A 24,016-nucleotide genomic window follows, 5' to 3' on the forward strand; every position below is an offset into this window, starting at 1 on the left:
GTCGCATGGAATAAAATGTATGAAATTTTGTTGTGTAACAGGTCATGCATTCACAGCGCCTTAATGAGCCTCCTCTGACAGCGTGAGCCATCCTTAAAGGTGCTGTATGCAACTTTTCTACTAAAATGAATCCTTTTTTATTGCATGTGTGTGAAGGGGTTGTAATCTCACATTAAAATGATCCACTTTGCAGGTTTTGCTATTACCTCGGAAAGCAAGTATTCTTATTTTTATGTGAAGGTGCCGGGTCGGATTTACCGCAAAATCCAGTGACGTGACCTGTACGCGCGCTCCCGAGCCTCTCGCCTCATCTAGCCTACTGACTTTGCACTCAACAGCGAGAACACTAAGAAACGACCTGCTCGCAGCACAACACAGACTCCAACACAAACTCCACATATTGATAAAAAACAAAAAACTATTTTTTTTCTGCTGAAGCTCGTAAGGCCAGACGTGAATCGGACGAACTTCGGGTGAAAACACGGATCGGGATCAACATCGGCAGGGCATTTGAATCATGGAGAAACCTTATCTACAAACCTAGAATGTAAATTTCCTGAAGAAAATGTGAAGTGGTGCTTGCAGTGGCACAATTCGGCACGGTTGATAGGGTTCCATACATATAGTACGAGCATGGAGCATTAGTTCAACGTCAAGCTTATAAAAGTAGCCTATTATTGTAACGTTGCAGTGGGAGTTTACCTGAGTTTCCAGCATGTTGTGTAATGCTTTCTCCGGTGTGTTGCGTCTCAGTCTGGAAGGTACCCACAGTGCCGTTTATATACTGTCTATGCACAATGCTCGCTCATAAATTCGAGCACGGTCAGCATGTGCAATGGCAAGAGCACGCGCTTGTAAACTTATTGGTTGCAATCTGAAACATCACCGCTAGAGGCCGCTGAATCCTACATACAGCACCTTTAAGTCGTCAGGTGAAGTGTCCTCAGCCCACTGTACTTGCATGGCTGGTGTGGGAGAGTCCTGCACCCATGTTGGAGCCTTGCTTTTCAAGGTGGAGGCAACTGTCCACTGCAGGGAAAAGGCCACAGTCACTGAACGGCCGGCCTACTGGATGCTGCCAAGCAACATTAACAAGGTCCATCCAGAGGTTGGTTACAAAATCAACTACACATCTGCTGCTGCCACACGTAGGTCTCTGAACAGTCTTCTGGATGGTAAGACACAGCAGGCCTGCTTTGAGGACGTTCCACCAAAACAACAACGCCACCAACACCAGAAGAAATGGCTAAATTCTGCGGTGATCTCTACAACACAGGTGCAATATCAGCCATTCTATGCGTGCTACCACATTACTGTGAAGGACTTCAAAGACCCTGTTCTGCCCATTAGAAACTTAAAATCCCTGACAAGTGTTCGTAACACCAGCCTTGATGGGAGTGACTTTTCAACACTGCGGCAGCACTGCCAGGTCATAAGCACAGCAGATGTTTCAGAGGATCAGGCAGAGCAGATTGAGAGAAAGACAAGGGCACGACTGCACGACTCCGCACTTTGGTTTGCAGCACGGGCTGGCAGAATCACAGCCTCTTGCATGCATCATGTCTATGCAACATATATAAACTCACCAGCTCTCTCTATTGTAAAGAAATTCTGTTACCCTAAGCATGGCCCAGAAACAGCAGACACCACCAGGGGTATCAGACAGGAGGAGAATGCAATACATCTATAAAACAAGAGGACAGCACAGCAATCAGGAGGTGCAAATTTGTGGGTTTTTTATCAACCCAGCCTTTCTACAAGTAGGAGCGTAACCAGATGCCATTGTGAGGTGTACCTGCTGTGGGAAAGGCTAAATTGAAATTAAGTGTCCTTCAAAATACAAACACTGCACAATCCTCAATGCATGTTCCTCCAACGACAGGAACTTCTGCCTTCAACTTGTAGATGGACAGGTGCATCTGAGAAAAGGTCACCAGTATTACAGCAAAGTACAGACACAAATTTTTGTCAGAGACAGTGCTTACTGTGACTTTGTCGTCTGGCCACTGAAAGATTGTGTTGTTATCCACATCACCCCGGGGACTGATTTTTGGTAGCCACAACTTCAAAAGGCACTGGAGTTTTTCAAAGAGGTGTCTCTCCCTGGATTGGTAGCACAATATTTCACCGGACAACCTAGCATCTTTGAACAGCAGAGTTCTCCAGCAACAGAAAGTGAGTGATAAAAAGCCAAGAAAGCAGGCTGGCAAAAAAAAGACACCACTGTTAAGAGGAAGAAAGCACTGTGGTGTCTCTGTCATGGACCTGAGAGAGATCATATGGTGGCATGTGACAACCAGAACTGTCCATTTCAGTGGTTTCATTTTGATTGTGTGGGGCTTGGAGAAACCCCTCCCGAAGGGTCTCCCTGGGTTTGTTCCTCTTGTGCCGAGTAGTGTTTTAATGCACATTCAATGCACACATTGTTTACTTATAGATGCATTCATTATAGCACTGTGAAATTGAAACATTATTGCACATTGTTACCTTGTCAAGTGTATATTTGTCATATATTTATAAACAATTGTGCTTTTTCATCTGCATCCCTAACTATATAATTGTATTTATACATAACATTCTTCTAAATAAACAGTTAAGTCATATGAAATTGTACTGTAAGTGTTTATATGAGCAGAGAAATATACACAGTTTAATAAAAAAATAAACAATCTCAGATACACAGTACATTATGCAAATAGTTCTTAAATATATATGCAGGGTTCCCACTCTAAACCAAATTTCAAATTCCCTGACTTTTCCCTGACTTTCACTGACTAAAAAGATGAATTTCCATGACCCATAATGAACGGCAAAACAGGCCGCTGTTTTGCGGAGCACCGAGCAGACAAAAAACAGCCACAGACAGTGTTTTAAATCCAACCAATTTCAAACTTTATTTACTTGTTCACAGATGTTTTTAGTATAATTCTAAGTTAAACACACAAACATAACTTTTCTTTTTTCTTCTTTTTTTTTTTTTTTTACACGTTAAATGCATTGATTTTTTTCTGTACAATTTCTACAGAAATAAATTTATGGTTTCTACTCTTTCAGGGGTTAAATGCTCTGAAGGATTTTCTCTTTGTCATCAAGTTCATCATTCAGTCTTTTTATTTCTTCACATTTAGTTTTTGCAGTCTGTCTTAGACTGTTTGACTGAGCAATGAATGTAAGATTGCCTACACTTTCTGCCTTTAATGCAAGGTCATCAGCAGATTGCTCCATGGCTGAGGCATCCTTCTGGAGGCGTGCTCTCTTTTTCTTCAGCTCATCAATCTCATCAGAGAGAGTTTTCCTTTTCATGTTTAGTTTTTCTGCTCCTTTAAGTTTTTTTTGTTCCTCAAGATGAAAGATGTATCGCTGTCTTGCTGAGGATGCAGACTTAAGTAAGGCCTTATTTACCACAAAGTTATCAATTCCTCCCACTGACCTCAAATGATCACACACAAGACGCTGTGCACTGTAAGTGCTTTCCTTCATGTTTTCAACCTCGATTTGTCTATTGACCGAAAAACCTCGCTCCACTGTTGCATTTCCATGCAAGAGCATTAGGAGGAGTGCCACAACATTCCACAGTTTTTCGTACACTTTTTCTCCTGTCATTGTTTCATAGAGTAGTGTATCTACCCGACCTGTGACAGGATTGAAGTCAGTGAAATCTGCCATTCTCTTGGGCACAGTCTCATTGATGAACTTCCTGTACTGTTTGAGAATATCATCGCAATCATTTTCATCTACTCGTTTGGTCTCAGTGAGCAGTTTGAGGATGCTTTTCAACTTGTTGCTGCAGGATGAATCTTTTTTGCTTGCCATCCTCCTTGGATCTAGGCAATCCATGTTGCGCACAAGAGTGTACTTTAATGGAGATTTTTCTTGTAATTTCCCTGCAAGCGTCATTAAGCACTTTCTGCAATCCATCCTGAACTCCAACTCTCTCTTCTCACTAATCTTCTGTGAAGACACCAGTTCCTTCAGCATTTTGTCTGCAGAGAACCCCACATCAACTTTATTTGCATGAATGAGATTGGTTTTGTCTGTGACAACTATTGACATCAGTTTTGATACTGTGTTTGCATTAGCCATCACATCATGCTTGATAAAACGATCCATAACTGACCTGATAACATTAGAAAGATCAGCAGCCAGAAAAGGAATCATAGGTCTGTCTGTTTGATATAGAATCAAGAAAGGTGCAACCTCTTTTGAAAATGACAAGTGAAAGGCCAACTTTGCAGGCAACAGTGGGTCTCTGCAACCTTCTTTGACAGTAGGATTTAGTTCCAGGGTGGTGGAACTTGCCTGCCTCTACCTCATTCACATATTTCTTCAAGTCTGTCAATATATTGATCATTCTCTCTGTAACTGGTACATTCTCTACCCATCTTGTTTTACAGAATTTGAGTGGCATAAGAGGAGATATTTGTCCAACAGCTTTAGCATAATCCTCTCTTCGGGCAGGGGAATCTTTCAGTAGCCAATAAGCATTACTTAAGAACTGGTCTACATTCCAATTTGAGGCATCTGCACCTTTTTTAAATGCCCCGTGCAAAATATGTAGGCCACAGCTACCAACATTTAGTAACACGGTATTGACATCTCGTTCAAGTTCAGTTTGTATAATGTCTTGGAATTTAAAATTGACATTAGGTCCATCCATTGAAAGCTGTACAAGACCTTTGTAATTCAAACCCTCTGTTGACTTGTGGAAGACCTCCACCATATCCTCTGCTGTGGCATGGCCCATGAATTCAGAAGTGAAGTAGCGTGTAACTACAGCATTATTGTCCCAAAATCTTAAATGAATGTCCATCTGCTTTGTTTGGGTCTTCCGATTCAAGCTTTCATCAAAAAGCAAAACATATCCATCCTTAAGAGACCTTATTCTGTCCATCAGAAGTGACTTGCAATATGGTGCTATGCCAAAAACAGTCAAATAAGATGATATAGTCTCTCCACATTGAAAGCTGCTGGCAATGTCACTATCCGGGAACATTCTTTTGAACAAAGACCCTATAAAAAAAAAAAAAAAAAAAGTGCAACACTGTAATTACCATATATGCCCCAAATATAGCCTACTCATAATATGAATTTAAAACCACAACCCTATGAATAAATTAAAATGTAATATTGAACCATTATAATCCTAATTGTATACTAGGTCTAAAGTTAGCACGGCTTAATACTCAGTATTATACTACACCACGATTAGAATACCGCAAACTTAGCTGCCTTTTCACATGACAAACGATGTCCGATAGATCAGAAGTCATTAATTTCCTATGGAGAGTCACAAGGGGGCTGCGTGAGGTGCCAACCATCTGCAGATGTGGAATTTTCAGATCTGATTTGAGCCATGGATATACTAATATTTGAACTTGAATGACTACACCGTATGCAACCAACCGACTGGATGTGATGTATTAAGATCAAAGCTGTTAAGTTTGAAAAACTGATGTTTTCATTAAAATGTTGTTCTTTAAACACTAGGCTATTTCTGTAAAATGGTTATGATGATTGCACTACCAGTCAAAAGTTTTGGACAGTAAGATTTTTTTTATGTTTTTTAAAGAAGACACTCCCCAAGCCTGCATTTATTTGATCCAAAGTACAGCAAAAACAGTACAATTTTGAAATATTTTTTACTATTTAAAATAACTGTTTTCTGTTTGAATATACAGTAGTCAACATTTGAAGTGGATCAAAAAAGTGCATCAAAGTTGTCCTAAGACAAGAACTCTCAAAAATCTTACTGTCCGAAAACTTTTGACTGGTAGTGTAGGTCTGAAATAATTATTTGATAAATATTATTTAAGTCCTGGAAAACCCATAATATTTGTCCTTCAGAAGTAATGTTGGTAGTTCTTGGTATGTTGGTATCTAATGTGCATGTATTGATTTATTAATTCTACCATGGTAAATTAATTAAGGTAAGGGCTGCGCATGATCAATTTTAAAATTATGTGCTACTGCCACTAGGGGGCGAAATGCGACAGTTGTATCCTAATGTCGTGTGCAGTGAAAAGGCTGCTTACCGTGACCCTTTTATAATAATTATTATTAATTTTTAGCTTACCTTGTCCTAAACTGACGTGACAAAGCTACAAGACGACAAAATCAATATAAAAAATAAATAAAAAATAAATAAATAAATCACAGCCAATCATAACCGCGCGTGGGCTCTGTTCGCAGTTAAACACGAAAACCAACGGAATTAAACCATTAAACATTATTCCAAATACATAATCAGTGACTGATACAATCTTTGTAATGAAATGCACTTGTTTGAGCTTAAAATCAATATCTGTCTGCCGAGCCACAGTTAATTACCCCAGCAGTTTCACCCCAGCAGTTTTACCTCATACCTCATCACGTTTTACTGTACAACGTGGCCACAATATAGTAAAACGAGCGAGGGAACAAATTAGTATAACCTGCTGAGGAATTAATTCGTGGCCACAAAACAATATTCACCGGAATATTCACCAATTCACAAAAATATAGATATTTTTAAATATATTTAAATATGAATATAAACCAAAACTGCGCATGCGCGGGGCGAAACTGCTGGGTTGAAACTGTGGATCTGCAGTCAGACCCTTCTCCTTAAAATGGTCTGAGTTTGAATATCATTTTAGGAGACTTTGCCACTATGAGAGCAACAATGGATAATTTACCTCAGATTTGCACAATGACAAGTATTTGTTGTTTAATGTCCTTGTTCCCTCTGTATGGGCTGAACTATCAGCTGCAAAATCCCAGAAATATAGAAACCATTTCAAAAATAGAATCTTTCGTCATGTCGCGGCAGGTTAGGACAAATGATTAATATGGAAAATGTATTTTATCGCGTGTTGTCACGTCGCATCTGTTTAGGACACGGTGCTAAATTCCCAAACAAAGCTGGTCTGGAAGCTAGATTGAATTGCCTCATTTAATTTCAAGGGCCTGTATCATTGATTAAAACATTAAATAACGATTAATTTACACAAATATATGAGTTTAAATACATGGCTAATTACCGGTTGCATAGGCTAAGAATTTGTCAAGAGTTAACAGTAATTAGCTTGCAACCTAATTAGCAACATTTTCAATTCTGTCAGCGATCACTTATGCTGCCTAACCTAGGCTAAACGTTACACTTTAAAAATAATCTTTAATTATAACTAACAGTTAGCTAACATTATAGCTACATACCACTTTGTTCTGATGACTTGTATGACCAGTGGGACTCAGTAAGCTTAAGGCACCACAAGATTTCAGCCTCCAGGGTCTTTGCTGGTGTTAAGCCGAGACGTGCTCCACTGTGTCTCACACTGCCGTCACTGCTGGGGGTGGGAGCGGCTTCATTAGCTGATTGCGGTTCTCTTGGAGCTATATGGGGAGGCTGCAGTAGAGCAGTGATGGGCACTTGGGCCGAAGATGATGCTCCTGTCGGCTTCATACGAGTAACATGCTTCTTGCTGTTTGCGTGGCTGCGAAGTGCACCCTCACCCATATTTGATAGCTCAATAGTAGTTTTACAAACTTTACATTTAGCTTTTCTGTCGTCTACTTTTAACACCCAGTCTTTAAATTGCTCATTTTGTAGCCAAAGCTCTTGAAATTTACATTTCCCTGGCATGTTTGCCTTAATTGAATGCAGTCGAACCTGTACCTGTAAACTACAGAAAAAGTGATTTCCAATTGAGCGGGAGGGGAATAAATATGGCGCTCAAAATAGCCCAAGCACGAGAATACAGAAAGATGTGTGAAACAGCGCGATAAAAAAAAAAAGGTATAGAAAAATTACATTTTGATAAATGGAAACTAAAATTTAAAGCAAAAAAATAAATTCCCTGATATTCCATGACTTAGACAAAAAAATATATAAAATTCCCTGACTTTCAATGTCTGGAATAGACCTTTTAAAATTCCATGACATTCCAGAAATTCCATGACCCGTGGGAACCCTGTATATGTCACAGGTCGGGGTGGGCCAAGCCAGACTGCACCCACCCCTGGAGACCGGGTACCACCTCGAGGAACGTGTCAAGGACCAGACAGACAAGGGAATAAAGGAATAACAGTTTTCTTTATTAAGTTAAGAGCAGTAATTTGAAAAATCCTAATTAAAATCTTCTTTCTTGTCACCAGAGAGAATTCAATGGCCCCCTGGTCCGTAGAGGGGAGAACGATCGTGGCGGCCCTGCAGCTCGTTGGAGAGGGATCAGAGGGAAACTCACACCGTCTAGGTAGGTCACTGGGTAAGTACTCTTTACAGGACTCAAGAGGAAGTCGTGGTTATACGGACCCCATTCGGACTGGAACCAGGTAAGTACTCATGGGCGGGAGTAGAACAAGTCCCGGATGCTACCCCAGAGGTAAGTACCCAGGGAGCGGTTGCCTCAGACGAAGCCCAGGGAGACAGGTGGCGAGCGGACCGGGCCAGGAGGGGAAACAGGTAAGTATATCCCGGTAGGTGTCCTTTATGCCAGACCAGTTAGAACGGAGGCCTTTAGCCGGGACGTGAGGGAACCTTGGACAACAGGAAGACACTTCGATCGAGGCACGTGCCGCAGCTATTCCTTTTCCTTCTCAACAGGGGCAGCGGCTTACAACGTAGGCATGGAGGGCCACCAGGCAGAAGAACTCTTTGAGCGAGATGCTCCCCTTCGGCTGTGTACTGCAACCATACAACAGAGTTCAACGGTTAAGCGGTATACCAGTGCTCGACAGTGATACCTTCTCTCTTTCTGAACAGGGCGGAGGCCTTCAATGGGGCATGTGGAGACCACCAGGCGGGAAGGACACTTTGAGAGAGACACTCCACTTCAGCTGTGCGCTGTAACCAGGTAACAGGGTTTAACTATTCAACAGCACATAAAACATTCAGTTGAAATACCTTCTCTCTTTCTGAACAGGGCAGAAGCTTTCGATGGGGCGTGTGAAGACCACCAGGCGGGGAGGACACTTTGAGCGAGACACTCCACTTCGGCTGTGCGCTATAACCAGGTAGCAGGGTTTAACTATTCAACAGTAGATGAAACATTCAGCTGCAATACCTTCTCTCGTTCTGAACAGGGCAGCGGCTTTCAATAGGAGCGCGTGGAGACCACCAGGCAGGGAGGATGCTTTAAGCGAGACGCTCCACTTCAGCTGTACACTGTAACAATGCAACAGGATTTAACCATTCAACAGTAGATGAAACATTCAGCTGCAATACCTTCTCTCATTCTGAACAGGGCAGCGACTTTCGATAGGAGCGTGTGGAGACCACCAGGCTGGGAGGATGCTTTAAGCGAGACGCTCCACTTCAGCTGTACACTGTAACAACGTAGCAGGGTTTAACTGTTCAACAGCATAAAACATTCAGCATTAACAGAACCGGACTGTCTCAAAATGGTAAGTTGGGCGCTTGATATATCAAAACCTTCCTTGGAGACAGCGGGTGAAAGACTGTAAGGAGAGAGTGCACAGCAGACTACTATTACTTCTCCACACGATGAACTTCACTCCATAACACAAACCGTGTGAATCGTCACTTCAGGCACTGCATTCCACTCGCACACCGTGCATTCGGGCCAGCACTCACCCACCGGTCTTTCTCCCACCAGATCAACTCTCGTCTCTCGCAAGGGCTCAACTTCTCTCCGGAGACAGCAGAAGACGGGTGCAGCGATCGTCACATTCAGCGAGGAGCGGACAAAAGTTAGAGACAGATCAACAATTCACTCTGTGTACTAGTTCACTCGTGCCACACACACTTTCCAAACTCTCAACACCACTTCAGTGTTAGTGCATATAAACAACGAATCCGATACTCATCACTTTGCGTCTTCCCCACTGCTGACGATATTCCTTGGGTTTTCGTTGATAAATACTTCACTCTCTTCTTTCCACTTCTCAGCTTCAATCTTCGCCCGCTTCACAGCCCAGCCTCAAATACAAAACAACCCGCCGACAAACACAGTATCTCACGAGAGGAGAACCACACGACAGTCTGCTTCCTCTCTATTTTTAAAGCCCCATCTGAATACGTGTCCCTCTCACAACACTCTCTGTAATTACTCCACACCTGCCGTCAATCGGGCAATTGGCCTTGCTGCCATGGCAACAGATTCGCAGTGCAATAGAGACGGGTGTCCACTGGAGGTCTCCACAACAACACTGCATTCACAAGGACTTTAGTCTTTTTTCTAATTTTTGTCACACCGTGACATATACATGCATGTATGTATGTATGTGTGTATTTATATATACACATAATAATATACGTGTGTGTACTGTGTATAATTATGTAAACAAAAACTTTTATTTTGGATGCAATTCATCCTTAGACAGCACAAGTCACAGCAGGCACAGTCAAACAACAGTTGGACACATGTTTGTTAAAGCACAGAAAAACTGTGTAAATTTTGTCCAAAAATGCTATGTCTTCCCCCTCACAGGGGAGAACCATGCTGATGGGGACTTTAGAATGCAAAATCTTGTATTTGTTGCGCACAACACCAATTACTCTCCTTTGTGTATGCAGGTATTTTCACTTCAGCACACATCATACCTACACTTTCCCTGACATTAAATCCACGATCAGCCAACACAATGTCAACCAGTACCAGTTTGTCTAGGAAACCACAACACTCTGTTATTAGTTTGTCACTGCTGCGCCCACCCCACCCTTTCGAGATTAAAGAAATTGCATCTTGTGGTGTGATGACAGTCAGATATTTCAGTGTGTGGTTGTGTTTGTATTGTGAAAAAGTCTGCACCCTTGTCTGGAGATTTGATGGTCTTACTATGAAAATCTCGAAACAATCCACAATAGCAGCAACATGCTTTCCAAACGCCTCCACAAACTGGTGGGGCATACTGACCAACAAATGTTCTCTGTCTGGCCAGTGCACCAGTGGAGACAACCATGCATACAAGAGAGCACATTCCTCACCACTCAGTTCAGGGTGCTCAGTGTCCTGGTGGGGTGGCGGATGCTCTGCGGATGCTCTCCTCTCTTTGCCCCTCGGCTCCTCTGGTTGCCAGTCTGCCCTCACCTTGCGCTTTGTATACCGCTCAAACCTCTCCTGGTCTGTCGCCTGGACATCGCTGTGGCCCGACAGCAAAGATGGCTTCGAGTCAGGGTGGTTCTCCAGCATCTCATATGGTTCACCTAAAACAAAGCAATTTCATATTATGACAATTACACAATGTCAACAATATCTCAAGCTGGCAAACTCATTACATTTGCATTCAATCGTGTAGCACATGATGACAGAATTTTCCTCTTTGGGTGAACTATCCCTTTAATGTCAAACTATGTATTTTGTATTTATATTCATTCTTTCCTTTAATGGTAACATCATTCCTTTATTTGATATTGACACAATAGAGAGGACCCAGGCCTAATGAATGATTTTACTGTGATCAGATAATTTTGTAGGCTCGGCATACACAAGTGGGTCAAAGACATTAAAGCATCAAAAAAAAAAAAAAAAAAAAGTGTAATACAGCTGTAAATTTAGTTTCCTTTTTTTTTTTTGGCACATTATAATGTGTCCTGTTTAATTTTATATTGTTTTGACCAAAAAATAATGACTATCATACATTTTTACCATGATTTACAGTAGACACCCACTAAAATGTCATTCACATTCAAATTCAATGACAATTTTACACTTTGGAACATAATTTCCCCCATATGTTGCCATTTTATTTTCACAAAAGTTATTTGAAATATTAAAGTAGACACTTTACTTTCATTTAACAGGGTTTTTTTTTTTTTGTTTTTTTTTTTATGTATATCAAATGACTAAATTTAATTTGATGCGGACACCAAAATGTTGACGTCTCGTCTTTGACCCATGTGCACCCCTCGAAAGCCAGAAAACAGAGGTCCTTCACCTCTACAGCTCAACAACATGAGTGCTATAATAAAATTACTACATTATATTTAAAATGTGTTTTGATAATCATTATATTTTTATTATTAAAGCTACACTGTGTGTTTTTTACCCCCATCTAGCGGTGAAATTGTATATGACTACCCAGTGAATATTATTTTCTGTTCCTCTCAATTCCGAGGGCGTTTTAACTCCTACGGTGGCCGTATTATTCCAAGATTAACACGGCTTCCAGTTATCGACTTCGTCCATGACAATAATAAACAATACGTCTAAAATGAATAAAACTACAGGACAGATGTCAGGAGGTAAACGTCACCCTTGGAATCGGCTATCCCAGCATAATCAGATTAGGCTAACATTACAATGTGTACAAAGTAAAAGCAATTAAAAATAACTAAAATTTACAGTGTCCTTTTTTTTATACAGCTTAAAAAATTGCGCCTTTAAAACTATTCATCACCTGTGATCCGTCGCAGCACAGATTTATGTTACAAGGTAAACAATACTTTTTCACTATTGACGCGAGGATGAAGTTATACTAGAGGTCGTTCTGGCGTTATGCACACCCATGCTATCGAATTTACACAAATGAATTACATCAGGCTGAATTACCTGTCGAGAAGAAAGCAGGCAACCTCGGCGTCCGTTTTACAATCTTTTCTCCTCATGAGCTCTTTCCATCTGGGAAAAGTTACTCCAATATTGACTATGGTCTTGCTGATTTGTCTGTCGCGTTGACGTTTTAATTCTCTCTTTCAAATGTGAACACGCACACACACACACACACACACACACACACACACACACACACACACACACCACACTATCTTTCAAATCTGCCGGCACTCGCGAGCTCGCGAGTAATTTCCCTCACGCATTCGTCACGGTGTCACGGAGTGAAAAACGCAAAAGGCGAAGCTTGAATTTACAGGTATGTCCCTCTTTGGCTAATATAGTTTCAAGATGGAGGGGCAACATGGCGACCAGCATTCGAACCCCTCACCCGTATGTACTTTCAATGGCAGATTATAAACTTACGAGAATACTTTATTACTTGAAAGAAGTAAATATACATTAATGAGCACATATATTTTTGAAATAACTAAGTGTTTTTTGCTAAGAATCAACTAAAAAAGTTACACAGTGTAGCTTTAATATTTTATTTACCTATAAACTTGTCTTTAGGAAGCCATAAGATATAGTGGCAAGAATAACTTTGTGAAACCTTTGGGGGCAGTTTCCCAGACAGGGTTTAAATTAAGACAGGAGTAGGTCTTAATCTACTTAATCATGTTTTAAAGGGGTGGTTGATTATGATTTCACTTTTCTAACTTTAGTTAGTGTGTAATGTTGCTGTTTGAGCATAAACAACATCTGCAAAGTTACAACGCTCAAAGTTCAAAGCAAAGGGAGATGTTTGCTTTTAAAGAAATCACTTTTTAAGGACTATAACAAACGGCTGGTAGAGACTACACAACATTCTTCCCGGGTTAGTGACATCACCAACCCTAGAATTTACATAAACCCCGCCCCCTGAACAAAATTTATAGATTATCAAGACAGAATATGCTAATCAATGCCTAGAAGATAACTACACATAAGATACATAAATTCCATCAACTAACCATTCAGAAATGTCCTGTTGCTTCTACATGTTGTCACTTCTTCTTGAGTCTCTCCATCATTGTCTGACTCCGGTTTGAACATAAAAGGCTAAAAGTGTTTGAAATTTTCAGTGCATGTGTGTGAGGTAATTGAAGCTGCTAAGGACAAGAGTTCTTGAAGATCCGCCCCCTGTGCCGGGAACAGCAGCTCATTTGCATTTAAAGGGACAGACACAAAACAGTGTGTTTTTGCTCACCCTCAAAAAGTGACAATTTTAACATGATGTATAAAAATATCTGTTTGAGCTAAAATTTCACATACACACTCTGGGGACATCGGAGACTTATTTTACATCTTGTGAGAAGGGCATTATACCACCCCTTTAACTTTTGTTGTTGTTGTTGTTGTTGTTGTTGTTGTTTTGCAAAACATACAGAGATTAAAATTTTTTATGACATACAACTTGTATACAATATACAAAATGTATTAACAATATGTTCAATGTCATCATAATACAAATGAGAAAAGAACAATGAGCTGAAAACTAAAATAAGTCAATAAAAAAGATAAAGAAAAAGAACATGAGGGAAAGATATTAATCTATACATCCGTTACACTGTACACATTTTTTTTTCATGTTATGTTTAAATTTTCATAAAGAAAAGTTTTTTAAGAAATGTTAGGTAATCTAGGGTCCAAAATTGTAAAGTTGAGACACTCACACACACACACACACACACACACACACACACACACACACACACACACACACACACACACACACACACACACACACACACACATATATATATATATATATATATATATATATATCACTGATTCTTGAGAGTCGGGACAAAACATGTCCCACATAGAAAAGTCTAATTTATAGCTAAAAATTAAGAAATTCATCATGACTGACATACTTACAAAGTTAAATCTAAAGGAATTGTATATACCATCTGATTTTTAGAATAAACTTTTTTATCTTTTTGAGGAAAATTTGTTTAAATGTATGGTCTGTGGTTAGAAGGTCCATGCTATTGCACTTGTCCTCAGCAAGAGGTCACAATATTAACCATCCCAAAAAACTTTAAAAAAGCTCTACAATTGTGAAAACATATATATCAAATAAAAAATAAGGGGTATAAATATAAAAAACAATGCATTATGTGACCATCAAAGAATATTTTCCAAAAAAATCTGCCTATTAAAGTTGTGTCCTCAGTTTCTGTCAACTCCGTCAGATTTTTTCATAAAGCTCTTTAAATCAGGAAATAGCATGGTCAGCTATATCCCTGAGGACCCCTTTTCATCTCCCTGCCTGTGGTGAATGCAGCACTACCACACATGCTCTGGTACATTTGACATTTTTTTATATTTTAGACAAACAATGTCAATACTCCTATGGTCACAGCTGCACCATGTCAATACCATCTTTCTGTTAAGATACTTTTTTTTAAACCATAGTGGACTGAATTTAAGCATTTTAGTGAGGTTATTGGGACAGCTAGCAACTGAGGAAAAACTACCTAGCTGCAGTGTACAATACATGTTTTGGCAGGAAAATACATGCGCTTACGTCAACTCAGACGTCAATTCCATCAGGTTCTATGTCTGACGGAGTTGACAAATCCACCAATAACCTCTTAATGTGCGAATATAATATTATTTGTGAATATAGTGAAGGGTTAAACTGTTATTTCAGGGTTTTATTTACACATAAATGCTCATACATAGCATGCATTACATTATTTAACCATACGCATCTGACTTATAGATAATGGGCAGGCAGTGGTCTGCTTATTATTGTGTAACGTGTAACTTTGCCAGCACTTTAATATATATATTTATATGTAGAGACAGAGATAGAGATATGAGAAGCCAGTGTAGGGCTGAGCGATATGACCAAAAAAAAATTATCATTATACATTTTTTTTATATCAGTCGATATCGATAATTATCACGATAAATGTCAAATCTTTATTTCAAGTTTAAAGGCAGATTTTTGCTCCTAAGTGAAAGTTGTAGAAAACAGAGCGTTAGTTGTGGTTTTAAACTACTCTTTCTTGTCAGAACATATCATGACAAACAGGTGAACATTTCACAAATCTGAGGTAAAACATTAAAACATTTTTTGTCAACACCGTCAGATCTTCGTCAAGAGCGTTGGATGTATGAATGTTTTTGTAAATTTTTTTGGGGGAAATATTCTTCCGTTTATGTTGTTATGTTGTATTATGCAGTTTATGTTGTTTTTGTAATAAAGGACCATCTGATCTTCATCCTCTTATGTTTTATCTATTTAAGGAATTTGTTTTTACAATATTGAAATTAAAATCAAAGTTTGAAAATGCAAATATTTAGAAATCTGAGTTTTCAGAATAGTGTGAAATCACAACTTAAGTTTATATATTGGATTTTTTTTACATATCAGAGTAACTAAACACTATTGCAATATACTTCAGAACTTTAGATTCTTGTTGGATCTGAAGAATTTAAATTGTATACTTTTTAGTGTGTCTGACGGAGTTGACACAAATCCAGTTCTGAAGGGAAACATGTTTATTTAATAATGTGTTTTTATTTAGAACCTGTTCCTTTACATGGTTAAATAGCTAAGACCTTTCTCTGCAGAAACATATAACTCTAATTGATATAGTGTGTATTTGTTTAAAAAGTTTTTTAAAACGTGTTTTGTCCCGACTCTCAAGAATCAGTGATATATATATATATATATATATATATATATATATATATATATATATATATATATATATATATATATATAAAACGCATATTTTAAAAGTTTTTGTAACAAATGAATAAATATATATATATATTTGCAACCGTTATGCTAACATGGACACCGTGCTGCCGTTGTCATGGGAACATCCCAGGTGAAAATAATGAGGAAATTACATTGTCTTTCGTTGCTCCCTTCATCAAGTGTGATCCAAACGGCTACATAATGGCCCACTAGTGCCCTGCTCACTCCAAAGTCCCACTTCAAGGGCACTGCCGTCTGCCCTTCGAAGGGAGCAGGGCATAGGGATGTTCACGAGCAATAAGCACGTCCCAGCCGGGTTCGTCACTTATTTTGTTCCCCTGGAAACATTTCCGTTGTGGTCTGTTATTTGCAGCGCGTTTCTGTATTTGGTTGTGTTATTTGGAGCACACGTGTGTTGTGAAACTGATGAAGATGCTTTCTTAATGTTTTTTTTTTTTTTTTTTTTTTTTTTGCATGGGTTTTCTTCAGTTGAGCTCTCTCGGTCACCGTAAAATCCATGTAAATAAAATGTTTAAATGTAACTTTTACCTGCACACAGCTGAATAAATGTAAACAATAAAATAAAAGTTGATGACTTGAGTTTTAAATAGTAATAAAACCAAAAAATTAAAAAAAATCTTAAAAAGGTATAAAACATATCTCCTCTTTAAAAGGTGTCAGTACATCATGGTAATTTTGTCTGTACTTCAGCAAATCCATCTTATTTTAGGACTTTTCTCTTAAAACTTGATTTCATTGGTAGTTGTTTTTTTTTTTTTTTTTTAATGGTACAAGACACCTGTTGTTGGAAGGTAAAGCACATTTGAGTGAGTTTCAAATGTAAGGACGTTTGCAGTTTGGTGTTGATGCCATTTACACAAGATGGTTAATGCTCTGAGTAGGCCATTTACACAAGGAACAAGGAAGAAAAAGACCTTACTTTCAAATTATTAAACTAAAGACAGACTGAAAGAGATGGATTAGATTTATGAAATGTGCTCAGCCTAAAACCCCTCAAAAAAACTGAAACAGTATTGCTAGTGTTTATATTTGCGGATTCATTAATTTTCAGAGTTAAAAGCTGTAAATAATAAATAAAAAAAAAACACAAAAGCTCTTTATCTGAGGAGATGGGTGGCTCTTAAAAGAGCCTTTGGGGTAGTTGAAGTCAGGCACGCCTCACTTTGAGCTGGTGTATTTGGTGACGGCCTTTGTGCCCTCGGACACGGCGTGTTTGGCCAGCTCTCCGGGCAGCAGCAGACGCACGGCGGTCTGGATCTCTCTAGAAGTGATGGTGGAGCGCTTGTTGTAGTGCGCGAGGCGAGACGACTCACCGGCGATGCGCTCGAAGATGTCGTTGACGAAAGAGTTCATGATGCCCATCGCCTTGGAGGAGATGCCGGTGTCAGGGTGAACCTGCTTCAGGACTTTGTACACATAGATAGCATAGCTCTCCTTCCTGGACTTTCTGCGCTTCTTTCCTCCCTTACCGGCGGTCTTGGTGACGGCCTTCTTTGAGCCCTTCTTAGGCGCGGACTTTGCTGGTTCAGGCATGATGATGCGAGATCAAGAGACTGACAAAGTAATGTTCCCTCTTGTGTGACACAGAGGTATTTATTCACTGCCCTATGCTAATTTTTAAAGCGATACGAGAATTCTCTGATTGTCTGTTTCCATAGGCCAAACCCATAAACTCGTACTTCATTGGACAACTCAAAGCATCGCGAGGGCCAATCACAGGCGGATAAATAATAGCCCCGCCCACAACTCCCCTAGATTCCCCGTTGTTTCGTTTCCCGCTCTTTTATTATTATTTATTTATTTTTTATTTTTTAAATAAGCGATTCCAATATTTTGCATCGAGTAATTTTAAAACCTCTTATAAATCCATTGAAGGAGTTTGGGAGAGAGAAACTGGGGTCATGTGGGTGGTCATGAAACTATTGTTGAAATGAAAATTTTTTTTGACAAAAAAAAAAAAAAGCAAAAGCAAATATAAGCTCATTTGACAATTTGTGTAACATTTTATACATCCTCTCTTCTGCTAACTGTAGTATTATTTTGATCTAATTGCTTTTTTATTACTTTCGTAAAATAAAATTCGTTCAAGTGATTAACTTGTGCAACACAAACAATGTTTTATTTTTTAGGTGTTATCTGTTAAATAACACATAATGATAGTCTCAATTTATTACTGTGAAACGTTGTTTGGTGGAATTCATCCTGTATTCAGTTAAAGAAAAATGTTATACTTGATTCTAAGGTTGACATGGTCAAAACATTGCCTCTTTATGTGTCAGAGTGTGTGGCTCTTAAAAGAGCCGTTGGGTTTGTGTGGTCTCTCCTGGTTTCAGGCGTTTATCCCCCGAAGCCGTACAGGGTGCGTCCCTGTCTCTTCAGCGCGTACACAACATCCATGGCGGTGACGGTCTTTCTCTTGGCGTGCTCGGTGTAGGTGACGGCATCGCGGATCACGTTCTCCAGGAACACCTTCAACACTCCGCGGGTCTCCTCGTAGATCAGACCGGAGATGCGCTTGACGCCGCCGCGGCGAGCCAGACGACGAATGGCGGGTTTGGTGATTCCCTGGATGTTATCGCGCAAAACTTTACGGTGACGCTTAGCGCCTCCTTTCCCGAGTCCCTTACCGCCTTTGCCTCTTCCAGACATGTTTCACTTTGACTACTTTCCGTCGATCAATGAAAGACAACAAAGAGATGTTCTGTGTGTTACAAGGAAGCCTTATACATTCGCTTACAGGACCTGACAGAAACCATGCAGCGCCGTGTCACATGACACACACACCTCCCACAAACTAGAGCAGTGGTTTTCAAACCTGTCCTGGAGGACCACCAACACTACACGTTTTCTTTGTCTCCCTAATCAAACACACCTGATTCAACTCATCAGCTCATTAACCCCTATTTTTTACAGTCTATGATTAACCCATGTGATAATGAGCTGATGAGGGAGACAAAAAAACGTGCAGTGTTGGGGGTAATGTTACTCCAGGACAGGTTTTTTCAGGTCAATCCTTTTGAGGAGCCGACTTCTCTTTTCTGGTGGTCTTTCGTAGCCCAACCACAAAGTAGGATGCGGGTTTTCCTCCGTTGGCAATATATTGTATACAATCTGTAATCCCAACCCTGACCTTTTTTTTCATAATAAAATTCAAGTTTAATAAAATGTATTTAACAAATATTACAGTAGTACTGGTTGATAATGAAAAGTGATTTTCTGAAAGTTTACCAAATTAAACGAAGAGGGACATATCACAATATCAAAGTAAAATTATTTACCCATGTAATCCCATTTCCCTCCCAGAGATGACACTTATGAATATGTATGGTATGCGTAGGGATATTAAACAATAAATGTTAATTATGTAAAAAAAAAAAGAAAGAAAAGTCAATTAAAAATGGGTTTAATATCTGGTCATAAACACATAGACTAGGTCTATGGTGTTAATGCATTAAACAAATGACAAACCTCCAGTAATTAGTTTAAAGACTGGGTTAAATTGTTGAATTGGGTGTTTTATTCCATTAACAAATAAGTAAACATTGTCTGGCTCAGTTTCAAAAGGGACAAAAGCATTCCTATGCAGCAGTACTGCTCAAATAATCAAATACAATGATGACAAAATTACATAAATTATAGGAAATTGGAAAGTAATTATTGTTAACTTCATTATAAACTGAAATAAATAAATAAATAGCACATTTAATAAGTAAAGTGAAGTAAAGAGATAGATGGATAGATAGATGAGAAAATTGCATAATATATATATATATATATATATATATATATATGGGTGATTCTTAGACTATGGGCACTTTTATGTACTTTGGTCATATTTTTTTAAATGAAATGCTAAGTATTAAAATGCTAAGTATTAATTCAAAGCTAATCAGTGAAGCTATCTTCCATTTTTTCACAAAAAAAAATACAAAAATGTCAATGACAGCATGTGGTGGAAACATGCTGTACCTTCAAGGGTGTTTGTAAAAAGTATTATTATATTTTTTTTTAAGTTAAATAAGAGTATTTTGCATGCATGAAATGCTGAGTATTAATTCAAAGCTGATCAGTGAAGCTATCTTCCATTTTTTCACAAAAAAAAATACAGAAATGTCATTTCCTCCACACTGCCCTCTGTGGTAGAAATAACAGCATGTGGTGGAAATGACATTTATGATTACAAAGTACAATTGATAAGGATTGCAAGAGTAGATTGACTTTGTGAATTGAGTTTACTGAGTGTGATGAGTTTAAGAGTTTTTCAAATAAATATTTCTCTAAATATTACTGTTTCTCTACATTCACGTTAATTCATTGTCATTTCCACCACCACCCTGTCATTTCCATCACCACACACATTTTTTAAAAACATTTAAAAAGTTCTCATCACACATTAAAAATGTATCCACAATTTACGAGATCATGCTCTACTTAATATAAAAATTCAAGTTATTTATTTTCTAATAAGCTCTTGCCCAAACCAATATTAAATTTCAGAGTGTGACAGGTGTACAGTTCACCATTTGGTCCTTAGGGCAGTTAATTTATCTCATTGACAAATGTATAATTATTGTACATTGTGGAAAAACTGATAAAACTAGTTACAAAAAATGATCTTAGACTATTCTTGAGTGGTGTAAGTTATTCTGTTTTTAAATAACAGCTGTATATAGAGATGTGGTGGAAATGACATTTGTTCATTGCAGGTCTGAAAAAATGTAAAATATTTACAATTTCTCTTGTAATCGAAGTTTTTCCTCTTACAGACCTTAAAACTAGACAAATTATTTAAACTTATGAGACTGTGCTACGTGACTTTTGAACAAGTTTTTTTTTTATTCAACTTCACAAGCCTAAAAGTGCCCCTAGTTGAAGAAACGCCCATATATATATATATATATATATATATATATATATATATATATATATATATATATATATATATATATATATATATATATAGAGAGAGAGAGAGAGAGAGAGAGAGAGAGAGAGAGAGAGAGTTCAGTATTATCATATGACATTTAACAAAATTAAAATCTATTAGTCATGTGCTTAAAGTTGTTGGCAGGAGACATTAGCACATGTTAGGACACATGCTTGGTATGGTTTGGTAACCATAATTCTATCAAATAAATTTGTGTTCAACAAAGAAATCCATCCATACATGTTTAGTCAGAACAACTTGAAACTGAGTATATACTGACAGAATTTTAAATTTTGGGTGAACTATCCCTGTAAAGAATAATGTTAACAAACCTTGTTGTAGTGTTACCAGTTTCTTTTTGAATGAGAAGTACACGTTGCTCTTGTGTGTGTGTGTGTGTGTGTGTGTGTGTGTGTGTGTGTTGCAGCTTGATATACTATCTTTTCTGATTATTCAGACCTGGAAGTTAATGTAATCAAATATCATACTGCGTAGGACCCGGATGTTTAATATTTGTTATTTTCAATGTTACACTAGAAATTCCCTCGTTCAGTTTAAACTGAAGTGGCTCTTAAAAGAGCCGTTGTGGGTTGAGGAAGACGCGGGTTTAAGCGCGCTCTCCGCGGATGCGGCGGGCCAGCTGAATATCTTTGGGCATGATGGTGACCCTCTTGGCGTGGATGGCGCACAGGTTGGTGTCCTCGAACAGACCGACCAAATAAGCCTCGCTGGACTCCTGCAGGGCCATGACAGCGGAGCTCTGGAAGCGCAGGTCCGTCTTGAAGTCCTGAGCGATTTCTCTCACCAGCCGCTGGAAGGGCAGTTTGCGGATCAGCAGCTCGGTGGACTTCTGATAGCGGCGGATCTCCCGCAGAGCCACGGTCCCGGGCCGGTAGCGATGAGGCTTCTTGACGCCGCCGGTGGCCGGAGCGCTCTTACGGGCGGCTTTAGTAGCGAGCTGCTTCCTCGGGGCTTTACCACCGGTGGATTTACGAGCGGTCTGCTTGGTTCTGGCCATTGCTGCAGTCTTTCTCTCTCTGTCCTGCTTGCGCTGGAAGGAAATGCTGCTCTACGTTAAACACCCGCTTTTAAAGCATCGAACCGCCACGAGCTCATAGTGACGCGATGATGCAGGCCTTGTGATTGGTAAGTTAATACGTGATTTCTGCGCACGAGTGCCAGCCAATGACTGTGCGTTTCCTCTTTTCAAACAAGCGGAGGGTTTCCCGCTCGAGATGCTTTCTATGTTCCGTTGCCTACTTTGCTCATAAAACAGTGTACATAAGCTCCCTGGTCTTTATACTCACATTGTTGTATTTGTGTGTTCTGAAATACTCGCCTTAATTCCCAGTGGTTATGCAGATTTTGGATTAGAACACAGTCACATTACAGTCTGTGTAAAAGCACTGCAGCGAGACTTAATAGGGTTTCCATCCGTCCCATAAAACAGGGGAACGTTCCGTAAATCAGCATAAAGGGCAAAAGACCCAGAGTAATATTGATGACCAATGTGGAGCTGATATGCAAATGGATTTATTTATTTGAGATAATATATATATATATATATATATATATATATATGCAATAAACTATCAAGACTTTGTAGACAACTATATTTTAATATTAGGTGAGATATTGGGTAGCAAATACACGTCAGGGGATCATAATGCGCTTATAACAAGCATGCGCACAACTACGATTATACATGTAATCGTCGATGTAGAGAAATCATACATATTATAGATTTGATGGGTCATTTTCCCACTTCACCAAGTGAGTTCATGGTATTTGTAAATATAAACAAAGAAAAGCGCTCGTTGTCAGATAAAATGGGTGGCTCTTAAAAGAGCCGTTGTTTCAGTAACCCAGTCTTCAATCTGTTTATTTGGATTTGGCGGGTTTCTCGGTCTTCTTGGGCAACAGCACGGCCTGGATGTTGGGCAGCACGCCGCCCTGAGCGATGGTCACTCGGCCCAGGAGTTTGTTGAGCTCCTCGTCGTTGCGCACCGCCAGCTGCAGGTGACGGGGGATGATGCGGGTCTTCTTGTTGTCCCGAGCGGCGTTTCCAGCCAGCTCCAGGATCTCAGCGGTGAGGTACTCGAGCACCGCCGCCAGATAAACAGGGGCACCGGCACCGACGCGCTCGGCGTAGTTTCCTTTGCGCAGAAGCCTGTGAACACGGCCGACGGGGAACTGCAGTCCCGCCCTGGAGGAGCGAGTCTTAGCCTTGGCTCTGGCTTTACCGCCGGTTTTGCCTCTTCCGCTCATTATTATTTTTTCAGATCGATTACTCCAAACACCTCAGTCAGAAGTGATAGAATGATTCTAGCGTGTTTACTTTCCACACACTGCATATAAACGAAAGTGGCAGTCGCCCATTGGTTTAGAGTGTGTAAATATTCAAACCAATCACTGAACTTCCCTCCAAAGCCCAACCCCCTTTCCTGGCGGGGATTACTATGCACACACGTATTAAGTCCTTTAAGACTTAAGTCTTAATAAAACAGAAGAGATGAAACCATATAAATGTACGTTATATAAAATTTAAATAAGTACAAAAAAGGATATTGTATTCTGTTACTACTAAAGGTACTACACCTGTTTACACACTGTATATTCTGGGTACAATGACTGTCTGATACTGTACAGTATTATGTTCCTATTGTAATATTGGAGTTTTATAACTAATTGGTTGGGTGTGGGTTGTTTGTATTGTCACAATTATCCAGCATAGTGTCCTGTGCAGAGCCATAGAGAGAAGTATCTATGAATCAATATCTTTCTCTCTATGGCTCTGGTCCTGTGTATATTCTGCCT

General features: G+C 39.4%; 4 protein-coding genes across 4 annotated transcripts; all 4 read right to left on the reverse strand.

Annotated features, from left to right (window-relative positions):
- Positions 1-17,390: 17,390 nt before the first annotated feature.
- Positions 17,391-17,817, reverse strand: LOC308684754 (histone H2B). The gene has a single exon (XM_081356022.1). It carries the CDS (start codon positions 17,803-17,805, stop codon positions 17,431-17,433), a length of 375 nt encoding a protein of 124 aa, XP_081212148.1. The 5' UTR covers positions 17,806-17,817; the 3' UTR covers positions 17,391-17,430.
- A 792-nt stretch (positions 17,818-18,609) lies between these two features.
- On the reverse strand, positions 18,610-18,921 carry LOC308684761 (histone H4; the record flags this gene model as incomplete). Its single annotated transcript, XM_081356029.1, has 1 exon — positions 18,610-18,921. The coding sequence occupies one exon, from the start codon at positions 18,919-18,921 to the stop codon at positions 18,610-18,612; it is 312 nt and encodes a 103-aa protein (XP_081212155.1).
- A 2,885-nt stretch (positions 18,922-21,806) lies between these two features.
- On the reverse strand, positions 21,807-22,217 carry LOC308684747 (histone H3.2-like; the record flags this gene model as incomplete). The annotated part of the gene is made up of 1 exon (XM_081356015.1): positions 21,807-22,217. One exon carries the CDS (start codon positions 22,215-22,217, stop codon positions 21,807-21,809), a length of 411 nt encoding a protein of 136 aa, XP_081212141.1.
- A 646-nt stretch (positions 22,218-22,863) lies between these two features.
- LOC308684751 (histone H2A-like) lies at positions 22,864-23,467 on the reverse strand (the record flags this gene model as incomplete). Its single annotated transcript, XM_081356019.1, has 1 exon — positions 22,864-23,467. The coding sequence occupies one exon, from the start codon at positions 23,465-23,467 to the stop codon at positions 23,081-23,083; it is 387 nt and encodes a 128-aa protein (XP_081212145.1). The 3' UTR covers positions 22,864-23,080.
- Between the last annotated feature and the right edge of the window lie 549 nt (positions 23,468-24,016).

Source organism: Scardinius erythrophthalmus, assembly GCF_964197995.2.
Source record: "Scardinius erythrophthalmus genome assembly, chromosome: 24".
Classification (NCBI taxonomy): Eukaryota; Metazoa; Chordata; class Actinopteri; order Cypriniformes; family Leuciscidae; genus Scardinius; species Scardinius erythrophthalmus.

What these genes read in the sequence shown, in the direction of transcription:
- LOC308684754 (XM_081356022.1), bottom strand. Translation starts at nt 17,805, where the DNA reads ATGCCTGAACCAGCAAAGTCCGCGCCTAAGAAGGGCTCAAAGAAGGCC.